The sequence below is a fragment of the Apiospora marii genome (genome assembly GCF_038362585.1).
Source record: "Apiospora marii strain CBS 49790 chromosome Unknown utg000009l_segment0_segment0, whole genome shotgun sequence".
NCBI classification, from domain to species: domain Eukaryota; kingdom Fungi; phylum Ascomycota; class Sordariomycetes; order Amphisphaeriales; family Apiosporaceae; genus Apiospora; species Apiospora marii.
This window is the reverse complement of record NW_027117381.1, coordinates 1253002-1271666: the sequence shown is the minus strand read 5'-3', so window position 1 is coordinate 1271666 and position 18665 is coordinate 1253002. Positions and strand designations below refer to the sequence as shown.

The following is an 18665-nucleotide window of genomic DNA, read 5'->3' as shown; positions in this document are numbered from 1 at the left end:
CAGAAGGGTCTAAGAAACTCCGGAACGCTCCCATTGTGATATCGGATTCCTTCGTCTAAATATAATGCAGCATTGTCCAAATGGGGGTCCGAATCCGGTGCTTTGGGTACTACGCACGTAGCATCGACGAAAGGGCTGAATATCTCCGTAAAGGCTAGATCGCTCCTCTCCACCAGCCAATTCTGCACCATCAGAACCAGGGATGATCTGGTGCGATCGCTGGGACATTCCAGACATCCGGGGTGCTCGGGATGGCCTTTGATTGGGCAGCTAGACCTTGTCTTCTCGTGCACGGGCGTGCTGATTAATGATAAGAATATCGTGGTGATTTCAAGGGATCATCTTCTGGGCTCGGCCTTTGAATTTTTTTAACTAGCTAGCACGGTGTTCGCTCCCTGTCCCTTGCTTGGAGCGAGGCATCCGCCAACCTGGTTTGGGATCGTTCGGCTCATCGGACACATGGGTCATCCCAATCTACACGATCTCAAGGGGTTCTTGTAGAAGAAAGGTGGTTACTGATCATTCCGAGAACCCGGCTATCTATGGAATGTCTCCGTCAAGATTATGGGGTCAGCTGAGCGAGGCTACGTAAGGGGGCATTCAGCCGAAGTCCCACGTTCCCTGCTCATAAATGTTCAAACCAGTCACAGCTAGGCCGGGTGCAAAGGCCACCTTGATCTCGGACGTTTTCTCGATAGCAGTTGGATGGGTACTTCTTTCCTCTTTCTTTCATTGTCTTTCTGTTCTATCAACCATTTTGTTCTACTCGGGACAGGCGAGTCCAATGCAAAGAAAGAGGTTCACGCAAGGTGAGTAAAAAAAAGCTTTCTCGTTTGCAACAGTTTGGCTAATTCATCTCATAGCTTCTTTGGGTGAGATGAGACCACCGGTCATCAGAACAGGAGTCGACGAAGAAGCACGTCGGCAGTTGACTCGACCGCCGCTCTACCGCTAGATATGGCAGCCCAAAGAGCATATCAGAAGGGTTGACAACCTCATATCGATTCTTACCGACGCTCAGCGAGCTTGAGATGCGTGGGAAGACGCCACAATGATAGTGATAGATTTGATCCCGAATTCCGGGTCTCCTGGCCCGGGGGGTCCGGCTCTCGAAGGTAGCCTGTGCATCTTGACCCCTTCCGCTTTGGTGTTTCGGTGGAACAGGCGGCGGAAGAGCGGGATGCAGACGGCAATGATTCCTACACTTGGTTCCAAGCCCAGTAGGAATGATTGGACCAGTGCGTTGAGGGGTTTGGTTTGGTTTTTGTACACAAGGATGGTGCGGATCAGTGCGACCACGCAAGTCCTTGAAAGTGTCAGTATATCAACGCAGCCCCAAACATGATAGATGCCTTAGAGATAGCCACTGGAGCTCTAAACTTCCAGTTTCCAAGAGAAAAGAACAGGGAGACCAACGTGAAGCCCAAAGTAAATGAAGCCATCACCAGCCCCTTCTTCCGGCTCTTAAGCCGGACCGAGACCAGCTGCCAAATTGGCACACAAAAAATGGCGAAATCAAGCACGACCGTGGTCACGGTGCTAAAGATGCCGTTGACCTTGTTCATCTTCCGCATGTCCAGCGGGGGGTTCGCCAGGTCGCACCAGCGCTCCGTGGGGGAGTCGATGTACAGGGTGGCCGTGATGGACGCGGACGCGCAGACGATGCTGGCGTAGGTCAGGAGGCGGATGGTCATCCGCACGGCCCTCGAGCACGAGAAGAAGATCTCGCGGAGCAGGGCCAGCGTGGAGAACTTGAGGAGGTAGACGAGGAGGGCCCAGACCAGCTTGATGGTCGTCTCGAGCTGAGATGCGTAAAATACCCCGTTAGCTTGGAAACTCGTGATGTTACCTGAAACACGGCAGTAAGATATGGGACGGTTCCTAACCCGGTGATAGGACAGGAAGAAGTTCATGTCCGTCTTGGCGAGTTCGGCATTGGTTCGCATGTCTCCCTCTTTCGTGCCGGCCACGAGAGTGACTAATCAGACAAAATCCATATGGAGTGGATTTGGCCCACATACTGTAGATAACGAGCACCCAATAAGCAAGCATCGCAATGTTATCCAGAACTATCAAGCCATCGCTCAATTGCATGCGTTTACCCGAGGCCCTCCTCGCCCAGATGCGGAGACCGACAGCGCCTGTCGGAAGTGCGCTAAAAACTGTAGCGAGGGCGACAAGTATCGTTTGCTTCTCGTTCTGGATAAGGGTCATGGCTGATAGATTTTGGTTACCTATGGTTAGTTAGGTAAAGTGTTGACGCAAACGATTGTATCATTCGTTTGGATGAAGAAAACCGCAAGTTCCAGAGTGTCCCCGTTAATATGTTCAAGAAAGTCCAACCACTTTCCATTCCTTATCGCCCTCTGCCATGCTCCGAAATAACAGCCGACTCGCTCAACACAAGTCCCGAAATTGTCAAATGCAAGCACGCATGTGTTCTTGGGCTCAGTCACGGGTTTTTGGTACCCCTTGCGTGAAGCATGCTGCCTATCCACCAAGTTTGCTATCACGCCACCAAGGTGCCTTGCGTGAAGCAAGCATCATTGCATAGGGCTCGAAATAGTGTTGCCTGCGATTAGGTTCGCAGAGAGCCGTGGCAAACATAATCTTGAAATCTTCTGGGGAAGTGATTCGTTCACAAGGCAAACCGCAATATGGATTGGGCATACACCAATTTAAATTGCCAATGTACTGGGGGGATTCGACTCTCGCAACATGCGCGGAGCCAATGGCACGGCACGCAAGGGGGGGGGGGGGCGTCCGGCAAAGCACTACCATGTCCCGTCAAAGTCCATGTGGCATGCGAGCGTCCAAGCTTGACGGTGTGGCTGCGCATGACTGCGCACCTGGTCGCCTCAACTATGCCCACTGTCAATCTGTTGTCCCACCAAGGCTTTGGTCTCACTCTGGCAGGCCAACAGGGGTTCATCGACACATGGCAAGAGAGTCATGGCAACCAGGTCACGTCTGGACAACACCCACGCCTTGCATACGCGTTAACCCTGGATAAAACTCATCCATACCCGCACATATAATCCATGTGGCACAACTTGCTCCAACTCCTTGTTCGGCAAACATCCATCTAGGTCGATTTGGGGGCAGCCTGGAGGAATTATATTTGGGTTGCAATGGGCTACATAGATTGATCATGCCATGCTTGGACAAGAAAATTCAACGAGTTTGCTTGTCTTACATGTGTAGGGCCTATTTGGTAAATTGTAATATTGTCAGCATCAAAAGAAGATCCGACGCAGTGTTTGGGATGCAATATGCATCACTGGCGTGTCCCAACTCGACGACCATACTCCCGAGATGAATATGGAAGACGAAATGAAGCAACATAATCAATGGGTATCAGATGGTTGATTCAAATCACCGACACGGTGCTAAGATCTGCCAAAACTGATTGTATGTCCTGTTCTGATGGTGAATGTGCTCTCGTGGTGTCGAATTGTGTGCCCATGGAACACTGGCAATTGGGGAGAATGGGAATGATGCCACTAGGCGGGGAAAAAACTTCCTCCTGGGTCAACTGGAAAAGCAGCAAGCAAGGTCGAGATCTCAGACAGTAGTAGTACTTGATTTCAAGGCACTTATGGTAAGCGCTGATGTTTGTGTATCTGTTGAATCAAGTCATCACTGATCTGCCCTTGTTACGTTCTGATGACACCCTTACATTTGTTGGTGAAGGGGAAGAAAGCTCGAAGTCGAAAGCGTCTGGGCAGATTTTAAGTAGAGATTCTGCCTGGACTAAGGTTTCTCCAAGTTAGGTAAGTTCGGATATCAACAGCACGGACCATTGATAAGGGGTAGTACCCATGGCGTACCCTATGAATCTCTACGATTGCGGTTTGCACCTTCCTTTTGTGCTTGAGGACCGAAGCGAATGTTGTTCAATCCAGTCTTCTGCCCACCAGTCTTCTTGACAAACACGGACGCCGATGAAGCAAGACGAATCGTAGGCATCAAGTTCGCGGGACCAAAATCATGTAGACGGTGGTTGTATTGAATTCTAAGCTACATCTGACACTGATACCCTGCACTGCGGTTTCCATCCAGCCTCGATCCGGCCCCCATGGTCAACCCACCACATTCGAACCGTGAGCCCCAGTACCAAATCTCCAAACAGTATCGTGCGAGTTGGAGCTGTTGTCACAGGGTTCGCATGGGTCGGGAACGCCACACCGAGGGAGGAGGTTCGTCCCGGTCGTGCTGGGTTAGCGACAAAGGGTAGACCTGACTGAAAAATTGGGGCGTCAGCCGAAGCCGACGTCTTGTGGTGCATCAGACCGTAACAAGGGCTTGACTCATCATGTCGCGCTCGGTGCCTAGGCACTTCACTGCACGAATCAGAAATGCAAGTTTGTCGCTCATCCCCACCTTTAGTCTGGTCAGTCCATGAGGCCTAGAAGCGCCGGGCAACGATGAACAAAGCCGGCGACGATGACTGGATATCAGTGGAGGATATGATGGATGGAAGGGTATGTCTTGGTGACGCAAAACAGCAATTGGAAGTTGAGCTGGCCACGAGAAAGGGGAGAAGCAGAAGGGGAGAAGCAGAGGGGAGAAGCAGAGGGGAGAAGCAGAGGAGAGAAACAGAGATAAGATCGTGATAAGAGGTGTTGGTGTTTTGAAATGAAGTGTGGAAGATGGAGAATCAAGAAGGCCAAGCGAAGAGAGAAACAGTGGTGCTTAAATACATTACATTTCGGCGGCTTTCTAGCATGTTCAAGCTGTCAATGCTGAATTCGAAGAACAGGGCGACTTCCGTTAATTCTCACTCGTTCTGACAGTTGCGTTCCAGCCAAGTTCGCTGGGGTAGACGTCTTCGCGCCTACTGAGATGCTCCGTCTCGGAAGCTATGGGCTAGTTGTTTCTACTTTCGCACATGCAATTGCAACAGACGGCTGATTGTAGTTCCTGCAGTGGCAGGAGGCAGGCAGGTTTCCAGTTCCCAGTTCCAAGTCGCTCCAGCATTCACATATTGCTCAGCAGTATAAGGTGCAGCAGCGCCCGCTTTTCCGCCCTCGATGTCAGTGCACTCCCACCAAAGGAAGCAGCACGCTGATGAAGATCGAGCTAGGAATCTTCTCCAAACATGATCCTGCCAACGTCTCTGGGCAAGTCCGTTGTCATCTGTGCCGAGGATCGAGCCTGCACGTGTTGGATTCGGGGCAGGTGGGAAGACCAGTGTTGCCGTATTGGCTCCTTTGTCCAAGGTCTCAATGGCCGAGTAAGAGGGCAGAATGGCTTCGACAACCATACCTGCCCTTTCCCCTCACGGTATATTGGATCACCTCTCCTCACTCGCAGTAAGTAACTCGGCGCGACTTCCCTTGACGGAAATCAATTCCATATTGATCATCTATGCTACCAGCTCTTCTCCATGATTACATGATTGGTCTCAAATGTCTAATTGACGCCATGCTCGGGAGCTCCGCCGACAGGGCCCCAAATAGACCTCTCAATCAACCACTCCATCTTCCCGCTTTCCTTGTCTACCTTCGCAAACAGGAAGCTTTCAAACTCTGTAGCCTTGCCGTACAAGTTGATGGTGCCCGTCATGCGCGCCGCCAGCTGATCGCCATCGCGGAGAAACTCGTGCCTTTGGTAAAAGAAGAGGATAAGCCCGCCCGAGAAACGCCGACGCACTGGAATAACCTTGCTGGGATAACAACTTACATAACAGGTTTGTAGTCGCTGACCTTACCGCGCCATTCGGTGATATTCTTGACATAGTTGTTGTAGGTTATGCGCTGGCCGTTCATGACTTGGTAAAAAGTCGGGAGCGAGGTGGCCTCGGCATATTGAGCGGTGTCCTCGGGCCGGCCGGTGAGACTCCACTCCATGGCCCGCAGGAAGCCTTCGCGCGTGGAGGTGTATTCGGACATGGTAAGGGACGAGATGATCGGCTTGTATCGACGCAGAAGCAATGAGTCAGGAGTAAATAGTCTGGCGCGTTACTGCCCCTCTTCAGACTTGGACGATGAGAGGTTGAGGGGATTTCGAAGGATTATTAACCATAAAGTACTTCCAGTGCTTCCATCGAAAGAACTGGGAGAGAGTTGCATGTGGCCAGTCAGCGCTAGCCCCAACGGCTCAGAGCGAAGAGCCAACCCTCCGATCTAATTGGACTAGCAAAGTGGGTCGTGATGTTGGTTCACAGGAGAGGGTACCCTGCGGTACGATATGAAAAGTAGGTTAAAATACTTGTTCTTCTGCCCAAAAATAACGCGACTCATATGATAAAAGGCAGGTCTAGACGTGAGGTGCTTAGCAAGAGTTCTGCTTAGACTCATTGACACTTCAAATAGTGACACGAATGGGTGCCTCAGTAGCCCCCTTTTACCCCCTTTCCATGGCCCATACAGATGTGAGGGGAAAAAAACCCACACAATGCCCTCTTTGCAAACCGTACATTGTTAACGGGATGCTGACTAGTTGTATGATGCATATTATGTTTACTGTCCCAACGTGGATGTCAAACTGCTTATCTGCCCAGTCCTTTTCTTGGCGTAAATACGTGCAAACTCCGAGATGTAAAGTCCGTCTTGGGCTACTGACCTCTGAGACGGAATAGCCAATAGAGCAAGAATGAAGAGGATGTGCATACTAGAAGGTTGAAATCGATATAAATTAGTTGATTGTCCAAGTACATCCACATTATCCTCCGCCAAGACGCCCCTATCATCAGACCTCTCCAAATATTTGTAGCACAAGACAGTTTCTCACACCAAATCGTCGTCTCAACGCCCGTCAAGCACGGTCGTGACTACTATGAACCGCATCCTCTGGCAAGACGATGTCGGCGTCCCCGGCGTGATCCGCGAGAGGGCGATTCCCACGACAGACGACCTCGGCGACCGCAAGGTCCTGGTCAAGGTCCAGGCCTGGGCCATGAACCCCTGCGACAGTCTGCTCCAGTCCACGGCGCTCCCCTTCGTCAAGTACCCCGTCGTCCTGGGCCAAGACATCGCGGGCACGGTCGAAGCCGTCGCGCCGGGCTCCGCGGCCGCCTCCCAGTTCCGCGTCGGCGACCGCATCTTTGGCTTCACCGTCAACCACGGCTTCCAGGACTACGTGGCCCTGGACTACACCCTCATGGCCAGGATCCCGTCCGCGGACATGCCGTACCGCGACGCCGTCGTCTTTGGTCTCTGTGCAACCACGAGCTCGTTTTCGCTCTTTGGCAGGGACTACCTGCTCCTTGACTTCCCCAAGCTGGACGCGCCGAAGAAGGGGAAGTCGCTCCTCGTCTGGGGCGGCAGCTCGGCCGCTGGCAGTAACGCTATCCAGATGGCCACGGGGGCGGGCTACGATGTGATCACCACCTGCTCGCCGCGCAACTTCGACTACGTCAGGAACCTCGGCGCCGTCAAGGCCTTCGACTACAACAGTCCCACCGTGATCCAAGACGTTGTGGCCGAACTCGACAAGGGTGTATGCGCGGGCATCTACATGGCGGCTGGAAGCAACGCCGCCGCGTGCCAGGTCTCGGCTGCTTCCAAACAAAAGGTTAATTAACCGATACCGTCTTCTCCCCTCTATATAACTATGCTGGGTGAGAGACTCGCTAACAAAGTTTGATAAGCTCTTCGTCGCCTCTTCCAACCCAATCGCGCCCAACGACATCCCCGAGGGCGTCGAGGCCAAGTTTACCTTCGGCAATGGCACCGGCGCCGAGATCTTTGCCGAGACCTTGCCTGCCACCTTTGGCAGATACCTACCCGAGGCGCTGGCAGCGGGGGTGTACAAGATCGCTCCTCCGCCCCAGGTCGTGAATAGAAAAGGACTCGAGGGGATCCAGGAGGCCTTGGATGCCCTGAAGGACGGGGTCTCGGCGGTCAAACTGGTGGTTGGGCGTTCCTAGGGGTCGGTTGGTCAGAACAAGAGTCCTGCTTATTCTTGGCTGGCGTGTCTACAAAATAGACACTTCAGCCAAATCGCGTTTTCGTTCCATATACTTCAATAGTAAGACAAAGTCCGCTAATATCCAAGCATGAAGCAAGCAGTAAGCAAGAGGAATGCCAGATGGTGATATGCCAGACGACCCCGGCTAGCTCGACTCGGCCGAGTTTCACGCATAGTAGCTCATTGGCCAGCTTGGCGCTCTGATTCGCCGAAACCCTGTCGCTATATGTGGCAAACCTCCAATCATATGCGGTGTGGCAGTGCAATACGTGGCTTAGATGACCCCTTTTTCTGGGGCAAACGGGGACCCCCCATGTCGGCGGCCCATTACTTCGCCCTATTGGAAACACCATACAGCATGAACAGCAGGGTTTCAAGAGCGAATGCGGCCGTTATAGGTTGCAGCCGGCCTATCTTGGCATCCTTACTGTACGCCATTGGCCAGGCCATCACACGGTCAAGAGCCAGTCAGGTCTTCGCATTGTCCTGCGTGTTGGTCGTTGGAGTGCAGGTGGCGATTGAGGTGCCAAGACCCTTGCAGTGATGTTCTATATTAAAACACATGTAGCCGCTCATCAATGTCAATCCGGGGAGAAGGGTTTGTCGCAGGTTCATCCCGACTCAACCTTCTCACACGTTACCCAACCCACCCCATTCACTCTTTTCCACGCGTGTGCCTCGTCGCGCAACCCCTATACACCATGAAGTCGTCGTCGTTGATCGCCGCCGGCGCAGCCAGTCTACTTATGAGCCTCTCCCCTGCCCTGGCTCTCCCCCAAAGCCGACCGCAGGTGGACCGGCGTCTCGTTGTTGCGATGGCGAGCCGCGAAGCCAGCCCGGAGCCGCTCGACATGGGCAAGGTGGGCGACGCCTTCAAGGACGGCTGGGGCAAGGTCGAGGACGGCTTCGACAAGGTCGGCGACTGGTTCAAGGACCTGCCCCAGGAGGTGAAAGACCTCAACGACACCGTCGGCGACGACGTCAAGAAGGCCGCCAAGGACGCCTGGGAGCTCGACGTCGGCGGCTGCCGCATCGTGCAGTGCGCCACGGCCCTGGCGCCCACGGCGCTGACCTGTGTCGTGAGCTCGATCGATGGGAACCCCCTGACTTGTATCGGTGCTGTAAGTTGAGCCCTGGTGATGCGTTGTTTTTCTCCCCGAGTTTGGCGATATGTATATCGTGGGTTTTAGATCGGCAGGCTGACTGGTTGCTTTATATAGCTCACTTCCGTGGCCGTCAAGGCCCCGGAGGTATGCAACACATGCCGCGATGCGGTGACCAAGAACATCGGGCTCAAGAGCGTTGAGTCGAAATGCAGCAGATGATAGTCATGAAAAAGGGGCTGTATACCATGGCTGTAACAATTATGATACCCACGTGCGTTTGTTGGCATGATACTGGTGGTCCTACAATGGCCAACATGATTGATGTCCCTATGATCAAGTACCTTTCGTCGGAGCTGGCAAACTCTCCAATACCTTTACCTATCAATTCAATCTTTGGGGTGGCAGTCTTCTGTCATTATCCGCCTGAAATTCCATACTGACGACCAAAGAGTGTTCCTGTATTAGAGCGTCTCCCATATTGGGGGAACTCGGGTATAGATCCCCACGAAGGCCACTTGGAGATACGTAAGGCCATTGCTTCCACCAACGCTACGAGATTGATATATTCATCAAGGAAAGACCGTCATAGAAGAGAAAGACGATCGACATGGCAGGTCTTGCGAGGCTCGAAATATCGAAGGGCCTTACGTCCATGTTGCCCCACTGTCAGTATCGCAGCTACGAGCACGTGGCACGTGGGCTATGCCGCTGGCAAAGCGTGGTATTTCCATCCACGGCCAGCGCGGCCATCTAGGTAACGTCACGACAATGTCCAGCGGGATGGATACTCTACCGGTTGTTGACTGTCCCTGGTATGTGCAGTGCAATGCAATATAGCGGCTTCGTGAAAAGCAGCGATCGATATCAATGAGACGGTGGGCAATCCGGGACCCGTGCGCGAGGTCACAAACGAGGCGGCGCGGGCCGCTGCTTCGGATTCACGGCTGAAAGCGCATAATCGGCACCGATGCAACGTCTCTGTGGCATCTATCTGCTGATCGAGAACCTGCCTGAAGGCTGACGGTGCCCTTCTCGTGGTCAAGACGCGGTCGCGCTTGGGGCCATGCAGCCAATAAGTCGTGGGGCAAGTAGCGGTATGTCATCCTGCCCCACCCTCCACCGAGCTAGCTGTGTCAATAGCAAGGAGCTACCCAGAAAGCTATCCAGAGAGCTATCCAGGCGCAGCTCAATTTGAACTACTAGTACCAGGCCACGATTGTTGTCTTCTGGACATGGCATGTGGGAGGGAGGCGTGGCATAATGGCAATGTATTTGCTTTTCCTGCAAGCAGTCAATTTTCAAGGTTGATTTAAGGTTGGTATGAACGGGTGGTCCGATAGCAGCCCACATATCTGAAGCTCTGTTTTCAAAACACTTCGATCCCACGAACACGTAGGTTTGGAGACTCTTGTTCTTCCAGGTCAAATTCGATCCTGTAACTTGCATTTCTTGTTTTTGCTTAAAGTAGGTATTGTAAATAGAAGGTATTGTTCATGGCGCCCATCCATTAACTCCAAATCGTGTCAAAAGCACACCGCATCGTCGCATCTCACCCCTGCTGATCAAGAAATGCCGCCGAGGTTGTTCCCTCGACAACCACTGACCGCCGGATCGTCGTTGAAGCAATCGCCAGCTTAGGCCCCACCCTCGCGCTTGGCGTACTCCTCCTCCATCGCCTCGGCGTACTTGTCCTCGGCGGATCGGGGGTCGTCGTGCAGCACACCGTTCTTCAGGACCTGCTCGGGCGTGGGCCGGTGCAGAATCTTGTCGTTGAGACTGTCGGCGCGCATGTGCTTCTCGAGCTGTGGTGGCGGGAAGAGAAGGTATGGTTAGTTCAAGGTGCTCGAACAGCGCGGGGCAACTGTGCGTCAAGGCGCGTGCGCAAAGCTTGACTTCAATGTTATCGAACTTACCTCCTTTTGCTTCTCGATCAGGCTGGGCGCGGCGTTGGAGGCGGGCAGGATGTTCTCTACACAAGAAAACATGACGTCAGTTTAATTAGGCAAGAGCTGATGACGCGCGATTTGGTGATTGCGCGCGTCAAAATGAGGGTTGCAATGCGACATACTCTCAACGAGCTCGGAGCGCTCAGGGCGGTGACGAAGGTGCTCCTCGAGCGAGTTCTTGCGGCGGGCATCAGGACGGCTGGGAGAGATGGGAGTGCGGTCGATGCTGTCGGTCTGGGGGACTTCTTCGCTGGCCATGGTGACGGACTTGTGATGTTCAATGACGCACGCGTGTTGTTGTTTGGTGAAGGTGTATTGGTAATGGATAGGGTTGACTTGCTAGATGAGATGAGATCTAGACGAGAATGTAGGGAGTTGGCCGGTTTATGTATTTGAGACAGAGATTGGAGGGACCAAGATTCCGAGACTGGAGATTGGGATGCAAGTCGTACTTAAGAAGTATGCGGGGGAAGCTGGGTGGCAGGGCGAGCTTCAGGGTCCCTCTCTACCTAAGAAGTGACTAACAGGAGCACCGGTGCTGTGTTTATGCAAGATGCATTGCTACGGTGTAGGGGGCGTTGGCGGGCAACCGTCTCACCACCCTTTTCGCTGCTTGCGTCTGATTGATTCATTCCCATGGGCCATTGATGTCAGCGGGACCAAGTCAGAGTTGGCCATTGACGTGTGCTGGTTGGGTCCCCGCCTTTCAGAGCCTTGCCCGCAAACAGCTACTCCAAGTCCCAAAACCTAGTCGCAGATCCCTGGCGCGCTGATGCAATGCTGGCGATCTCCCATTGGAATTTCCATGGCCGAGGGGGGTCCTTAGGGGGGTCACTGAGGGGGCTCCTGGGCTCGTGGCACAACGGCCAGGCACCAAAAAGCGCATGATGGATAATGATCCTCAGACCACCGAGGCGCCTATGAGACTCCAGTTGTGCGTTTCCCCCCCCTCTGTGCCCCCTCAAATCAATCTGTTGCAGAGTCGCAGATTGAACTTCTCCATTCTTCAAATTCGATTGTTTCTCCCTCAATTGTTTCCCCCTTATCCCGAAACCCCAATGCCTACTCCATACCGTGGTACGAGCCGGATGCTGAAACAGGATTCCATGGCGTGCAGCGCCCACTGCCCAGTACTGAAATCTGCAATGCCGTTCGCGCGCGGGGCGGTTTAGATTAGAGCATGCCCACTAATGCAAGGGGATAAGAGACCCGACTCCAGTAGACAACGAATTGCTTAATGCAAGTGCATGTCTCCAGTCCTCCAACAGCGAGCGGATGCCATAAGTTTTCCGCAATCAACTCAACATCTCATGGCGCAATGGGGAAGAAAGAAAATCATGAGCCATATTCATGGCATTTGACATGCGATGAGCTGAGCTCGCGCGGGCACACAGAACGGCAGGCTGCATGCTCGTGTACGGCGCGCTCCGTACCCCGAGGGAGGGAGTGACAGTTTGATTGTCAACGGGTGATGGGTCTCTTCGAGGTCAGGGGTGCAGGGCATTCCATTGCCTCGTCTGGCCACACGTCTCGTCACCCAATGCTTGCCAACCTCTTTACCGCTTATGATACCCACGAAGCCATTCTTGAATATTTAAGTAACTCATTGGAGTTGAAGACTTGTGACATCTTGAATGGTGCAGGTAGGCACGCATTGGATTGGTGGCTTACCTGAGCCAATTCGGGTTGGAGGTCAATTGGATAGCATCGGTACGGGCCGCAATGGATTGATTGGGTGTACGACACATCTGAAGATCCGACCTCAAGGAGACTTCTCGCCGTTCCGAGGCTGGTCTTCTATTCATAATCTCTTTACAATTCAGCAACTTCTTGGCGTGGCTTGTTTCTTCGCCCAATCACGTGAAACTCCGGAGTTCGCATGCATTGCTGGAAGAGCAATAGCTTCGCATGCAAAGAGCAGCCCAGCCCAGTGGCGGCGTCGATGTTAAGTGTGGCGAGAACACACCGGCCATGCTTTGATTCGCGAGGCTGGTGGCGGTGTACTAGAACCATGCCTACCAATAGCAAATACGGGTGTACACTGTTGATATTGGACATGAGTAGCGCATGTGGTTATAAAGTTTACCGATGTTCGACTGTTGACTGCGGGCGCGACACAGATGCGTCTGGCCCCCCCTCTGCTGATTCCTGGCGGCCGTAGGCTGATACGGAGTTATATTGCCATGGCTTGTCGTCGGAACCGTTGGTTGTGCTCTATAAAGGGCGCTTTTACCCCTTCTCGCGTAGATCGTGAGAGAATGTGTTTGCAAACAACTTCCTCTTTCAGCAGCCCTGGCTCAGACTTGGTCTACCGAGGATGAAACGATCGGATATTCTGTCCGCATTGCTCCTGGCCTGTCGGGCGCTCACAGTCAGCTCGGCACCAGTCGAAGGTCAGAACGAGAAGCGCCAGCTGGGCGGCGTGTATGATTATGTCATTGTCGGCGGAGGCACGGCTGGCCTGGTTCTGGCGGAGCGGCTGAGCGAAGATCCCAAGATACGAGTGGCAGTCATCGAGGCTGGCACCTACTACCAAGTCACAAACCCCCTGCTGTCCAGTACACCAGCCGGGGACTCTGTCTTCGTTGGAGCTAGCCCGTTGGATTCGAACCCGCTCGTGGACTGGAACTTCGTCACCGCCCCTCAAGCAGGCGCAAATGGGCGACGAGTGCACTATGCTCGTGGCAAATGTTTGGGCGGCAGCTCAGGTAAGTAGATGAGGCGCGGGGATACAGGAACATCTCCAGGAGGCAACTGGAGTTCCAGAAGCACATCAAGCAGCCCTTTTCGCGAGCTGACCCTGCCTGTCTCGCAGCGAGAAACTTCATGCTCTATCAAAGGGGCAGCGCCCAGTCGTACGACAAGTGGGCGGACGCCGTGGGGGACAGCAGCTATACTTGGGAGAACCTGCAACCTTACTTCAAGAAGAGCGTGGCCTTCCGGCCCCCGTCGAGCTCTCGGGCGCCCAACGCGACGACCCAGTACAATCCGGCCGCCTTTGATGCAGCTGGAGGGCCGCTGCAGGTCGGGTTCCCGAACTACGCGCAGCCCTTTGCAAGCTGGCTTCAGCCGTCCCTGAACGAGATTGGTATCCCCACCACACAAGACTTTAACAGCGGCAAACTGATGGGCTGTCAGTATTCCGCGACCACCATCAATAGCGACATGAAGCGAGAGACCTCGGAGACTTCGTTCCTGAAGATCGCTGCTGGCCGGCCCAACCTGAACGTCATCCAGCTGGCGCTGGCCAAGAAGGTCTTGTTTGACGGCAACAAGCGCGCGACGGGTGTAGTCTACCAAGTGGGCGCCATTACCTTCACGGCACAGGCCACTCGAGAGGTGATTGTCAGCGCGGGTGCGTTCCAGTCGCCACAGCTATTGATGGTATCCGGCGTCGGACCCGCCGCAACGCTCCGTCGGTTCAACATCCCCGTGATTGCGGACCGGCGCGGCGTCGGGCAGGGGATGCAGGACCACGTCTTCTTCGGCCCCTCGTACCGCGTCCAAGTCCCGACGCTAACCCGGCTGGCCAACGACCCGCTCTACGTCGCCGCCCAGTTCTTCGGCCCCTATTCGCTGGCCAAGCAGGGCCCGCTGACCAGCGACACGTGCGACTTCCTGGGCTGGGAAAAGGTCCCGCGGGCGCTGCTGCCCCAGCAGGCCGCCGCGGAGCTGTCGGCGCAGTTCCCCGCCGACTGGCCCGAGCTCGAGTACATCTCGGGCCCCGGCTACATCGGGGACTTTTCCAACCTCTTTGCCAGCCAGCCCAAGGACGGCTACCAGTACGCCACGCTGCTCGGCACCCTCGTCGCGCCCCTCTCGCGCGGCACCGTCACCCTCGCCTCGGCCGACGCGGCGGTCCTGCCCGTCGTCGACCCCAACTGGCTCACGCACCCGACCGACGTGGCCGTGGCCATCGCGGCGTACAAGCGCGCGCGCGCCGCCTTCGCCGCCCGGGCGATGCAGGGTGTCCTCGCTGACCCGGTGGAGTACTACCCGGGGCCCCAGGTGCAGACGGACGCGGAGATCCTGGCGACGATCCGGAAGGACGTCATGACGGTTGTGAGTACTGCTTCTCTTGGAAATTGCCCCTCACCACGGAACAGGTTGCGTTCCGTTCCGAGACTTGATGCTGACCAGTTGACGACGCAGTGGCATGCCAGCTGTACCTGCCGGATGGGTAAGGTCGACGATCCAGACGCCGTCGTCGACTCCAACGCCCAGGTCATTGGCGTCACGGGCCTTCGGGTCGTGGATGCCAGCGCTTTCGCCTTGCTGCCGCCGGGGCACCCCCAGAGTACGGTCTACGCGTTGGCCGAGAAGATCGCCGCGCAGATCCGGGCTGGGTATTGAAAGAATCTAGTCGGAAATGACAATGGCTTTGAAATGACTCGTGCGAATACACTTGCATCATTTGATGCTTGCTAATAATGATGGGGATTTGTTCTAGTTCAATAGAGGGTTTAATACAAACAAGTAATTCGAGATTCCTGCTTGATATGTCAACTCGCAAATCCGCCTACGTGGTATGCCTTCAACAACCATTTCTAAAAACAAATATGCAGTCGCTCTATCTTCTCCTGAATCATAACGCGACTTTTCTCTTTTTGATTTAACGCCGGAATTCCCCTGTTGTTGATGCCCATGAAATCATAATGCTACCCAACCCGCGTTTTCCCCAGTGATGTGTGATTGTCTGGTGGGGTTCGTCTCCTTCCTGCCCCACGCGACTGATTCAGTCCGAAGTATCCATCCACTCTGGGGGAAGGGTACCCCGACCCCGTGTCGTGGTGCCCGCGCAGTCTTTTGCTCGTCTTGTGGCCGCCGTGTCTGGTATTGCTGTTCCCCATCTCCTCGACCTCCCGCCTCTTCCTCTCCAGCGCCACGTCCCGCGACCCCCCGAAGCAGTGCGGCAGCAGCCCGCGGTACTCGCGCCCGAACTGCAGCCGCCGGCCCAGCTCGTCCTGCTCCGCCCGGCTCGCCTTGCGCGGGCGGATGTACGGCGCCTCGTCGTCCGCCAGCCCGCCCGACCGCGCGTGCAGCAGGACCGTCTGCCGCGCCCGCGCGTGCGGCTCCGTCAGGCTGCTGCTGTCCGCGGCGGGGCCGAAGAGGAGGCGCAGGTTCGGGGGCGTGTCTTGGCCGGTTATGACGAGGCGGTGGAGGGGGTACCTGGGGTGTCGACAGGTTAGCGTCGTTCCCGTATGGGGTTGAGACGGGGCTGAGACGGAATGGTCTTACATGATATCGCATTCGTTGCCTCCGGGGCTCCCGCTCGGCAGGCCCAGGTTCAATTGCCGGGCCAGGTCGCAGGCTTCCTCCCGCTTGTGGGCCTCGTAGACCCAGTACTGCTGGGCCTTGTATGCCGATGCTCGTGAGCGTGCCATTTTGTTTGATTTCCGGGTGACCGATGAGTTTGCGACTGGGTTCGTCTGTTCTATCGTGCAGGAAGAGAGGCTGCTGTTTGGTGGGAGAAAGCTAGGCGGGTTTATGTAGGAACCAAGGCAGAATAAGACGAACTGTGCGTTTCTGTCATCTTTCCCGGGCCTCTGTCAACGTGACAGCAGCGAACTCTTATGTAGGGAGTCGCGGGACCCCGTGGGCCAGGCAAACCGAAACCGAGAGGCAAGCATGATGCACATCGGAAACCAAACAACCATGGAAACGCCCGTGGAAAGCTGAGTCGACGCTATGCGCTAGCTCCCGCGCGCCCCAGAGCTGGCAAAGTATGGGGTAATGGATACTGGATTTTAGGTAATGATGGGGTAATACGGGGTCATGGGATTGCCCGGGGCTCTTTATTTATATGTCTTGCCAAGTAAGGCCAAGGAAAGGCCAAGAATCGAATCCAGGCGGTGGCCGTTTGGAAGAGCAGGAGTGACGAAGGAGGGATGTTCCTTGGCTTGCCAAGACTGTCTCTGTCTCGATTGACCGACTCGACACAGCCATGGTCAGCCACGTATGGCTGGCCTTGTTTCATGCAAGGGGAGCTTGGCCAGAGAGGAAGGGAGACACGGGGCACGTGGCACGCTTACACGCGGGATCGGGGAAAGACAAAGTCAAATTCTGGTCTGCCTGTTTACTTCCTCTTTCGATTGCACCGGATGGATCAAGGACCGGGTCGGGTGGTTGCAGCGGCGCCTTCCGCCCAGAAACCTTAAATTCGGAGCTTTTTTCGCGAGATCCACCGAGAGGATCTTGGAACCTTTCCTCATCAAGCGAGGCCCGACCACTGCATGTTGTATGTCAAGGAATGCTACTTGGCGCCACGCCGATCGAACTAGCTACTCAACCGACGCCTTTGATTACGTGGATGGGATCTGGGCATCGCTTTGATAGGCTTCCGACAGCCGCATCGGAGCGATCTGATGGACCCCAGGCTGAGCCCCAGTCAAGTCACAACGGGGTCCTTGAACATCCATGAACATCATGGTACTTAGTCCATCTTCAGAATGGAGATCGGAACATGACGTGATTATGTCAGTTGAGATCTAACTAACAGTTCGAATCGGTTGGATTACGAACGAATGATGATCATCATAGAACTAGCCCTGCTCAGCTTGGGCCTGTAATGGTGACCTGACTCCTGTGAACCCTGCCTTGACGAGCAGTCATCCCTGGCTGAGGAAGTTACCCTTCAATAGCAACAGTATTGCTACTCCGACAAAAGTAGTGATGAGATATATGGTATGGGGAGTTCTATTCAACCAGTGGACCATCATCTCCGGCGTTTCGCGGCCATGTGAATTCGCCCTCTACAATTCACTGCTATGCTTGCTATATGGGAGCTTCTGGTTTGATACCGGTGTATAGTGTGGACTAAATGATAACAAGTGGTGGGAAAACAGAGGAGGCGCGTATTGGACTCGCCTTATATGCCTACCGTACCACTCGACGGTATGAGAACATTCGACCAAGCATAAAGGGGTGATAAAGCAAGCTTCGATAGAATATAAAGCACAAGTCACTCTGACTGACTGTCAAGATCGAAAACATATAAATCAAAAACTGGCACTTGTGAACATTACTAGCGGTTTTGATTTCTTCAACTTTCACGGTTCCAGATTTTACAAGCTGGCATTATTAATCGAGTGTGCTAGGTAAGTGTTAAATCGTAAGCCAGCGGTTTCTAGACCGTACAGTAGTCTTCTCCCGACTATTTCGGACATACAAGGTTGCCAAGCCAGGGTCTTGGTTGTTGACTAGAGGTTACCATCAACCTTTACAGAAAGGCTTCGGAGGGTTCAAGGGTTGGAATCATGATCCTGTATCATGGCCAGGATTATATCCTATTGGTATCTTGCAAAGTTTGAGCAGATGTATCCCTAAAGAGAAAAATCATTCTCCCTTTTCTGGTTTTGATTTCGGCTCGATTCAAGGTCACCCTCAAAACACACGCTGCGTGGATGATTACTTACTCGGCTAACCTATGGGCTCCAATGTTCGTTGTTGCCCAAGATCTCATCGTCAGAATTTTACTGCTAATTTTTACGTAAAAAGTACCCTTGGAACTCTACCCTGACAGCAAGTAACTCATAGACTGGTATGAGCGTGGCTTCTATCACGGTTCTATAGCGAACCAGATGTCGATACTTATATCGACAACACAACTTGCCCATAAGTATAGCAAGCTAAGCCAAGTACTCCATCCATTTTTTCTTCTTTCCTTATACGAGAATAGATACTCCATCACAGTCACGAA

General features: G+C 54.0%; 8 protein-coding genes across 8 annotated transcripts; 3 read left to right on the top strand and 5 right to left on the bottom strand.

The window, feature by feature from the left end:
- Positions 1–1017: 1017 nt before the first annotated feature.
- PG985_011929 (uncharacterized protein) lies at positions 1018–2214 on the bottom strand (the record flags this gene model as incomplete). Its single annotated transcript, XM_066831696.1, has 3 exons — positions 1018–1306; positions 1417–1978; positions 2022–2214. The coding sequence occupies 3 exons, from the start codon at positions 2212–2214 to the stop codon at positions 1018–1020; spliced, it is 1044 nt and encodes a 347-aa protein (XP_066679746.1).
- Positions 2215–4879: 2665 nt separating this feature from the next.
- PG985_011928 (uncharacterized protein) lies at positions 4880–5266 on the bottom strand (the record flags this gene model as incomplete). The annotated part of the gene is made up of 1 exon (XM_066831695.1): positions 4880–5266. One exon carries the CDS (start codon positions 5264–5266, stop codon positions 4880–4882), a length of 387 nt encoding a protein of 128 aa, XP_066679745.1.
- A 149-nt stretch (positions 5267–5415) lies between these two features.
- On the bottom strand, positions 5416–5894 carry PG985_011927 (uncharacterized protein; the record flags this gene model as incomplete). Its single annotated transcript, XM_066831694.1, has 2 exons — positions 5416–5608; positions 5686–5894. 2 exons carry the CDS (start codon positions 5892–5894, stop codon positions 5416–5418), a joined length of 402 nt encoding a protein of 133 aa, XP_066679744.1.
- An 886-nt stretch (positions 5895–6780) lies between these two features.
- PG985_011926 (uncharacterized protein) lies at positions 6781–7873 on the top strand (the record flags this gene model as incomplete). The annotated part of the gene is made up of 2 exons (XM_066831693.1): positions 6781–7518; positions 7586–7873. The coding sequence occupies 2 exons, from the start codon at positions 6781–6783 to the stop codon at positions 7871–7873; spliced, it is 1026 nt and encodes a 341-aa protein (XP_066679743.1).
- A 742-nt stretch (positions 7874–8615) lies between these two features.
- On the top strand, positions 8616–9239 carry PG985_011925 (uncharacterized protein; the record flags this gene model as incomplete). Its single annotated transcript, XM_066831692.1, has 2 exons — positions 8616–9035; positions 9135–9239. The coding sequence occupies 2 exons, from the start codon at positions 8616–8618 to the stop codon at positions 9237–9239; spliced, it is 525 nt and encodes a 174-aa protein (XP_066679742.1).
- Positions 9240–10654: 1415 nt separating this feature from the next.
- PG985_011924 (RPEL repeat protein) lies at positions 10655–11224 on the bottom strand (the record flags this gene model as incomplete). The annotated part of the gene is made up of 3 exons (XM_066831691.1): positions 10655–10822; positions 10934–10989; positions 11089–11224. 3 exons carry the CDS (start codon positions 11222–11224, stop codon positions 10655–10657), a joined length of 360 nt encoding a protein of 119 aa, XP_066679741.1.
- A 2059-nt stretch (positions 11225–13283) lies between these two features.
- On the top strand, positions 13284–15319 carry PG985_011923 (uncharacterized protein; the record flags this gene model as incomplete). The annotated part of the gene is made up of 2 exons (XM_066831690.1): positions 13284–13674; positions 13782–15319. The coding sequence occupies 2 exons, from the start codon at positions 13284–13286 to the stop codon at positions 15317–15319; spliced, it is 1929 nt and encodes a 642-aa protein (XP_066679740.1).
- A 305-nt stretch (positions 15320–15624) lies between these two features.
- On the bottom strand, positions 15625–16350 carry PG985_011922 (uncharacterized protein; the record flags this gene model as incomplete). The annotated part of the gene is made up of 2 exons (XM_066831689.1): positions 15625–16135; positions 16205–16350. The coding sequence occupies 2 exons, from the start codon at positions 16348–16350 to the stop codon at positions 15625–15627; spliced, it is 657 nt and encodes a 218-aa protein (XP_066679739.1).
- Positions 16351–18665: the final 2315 nt, after the last annotated feature.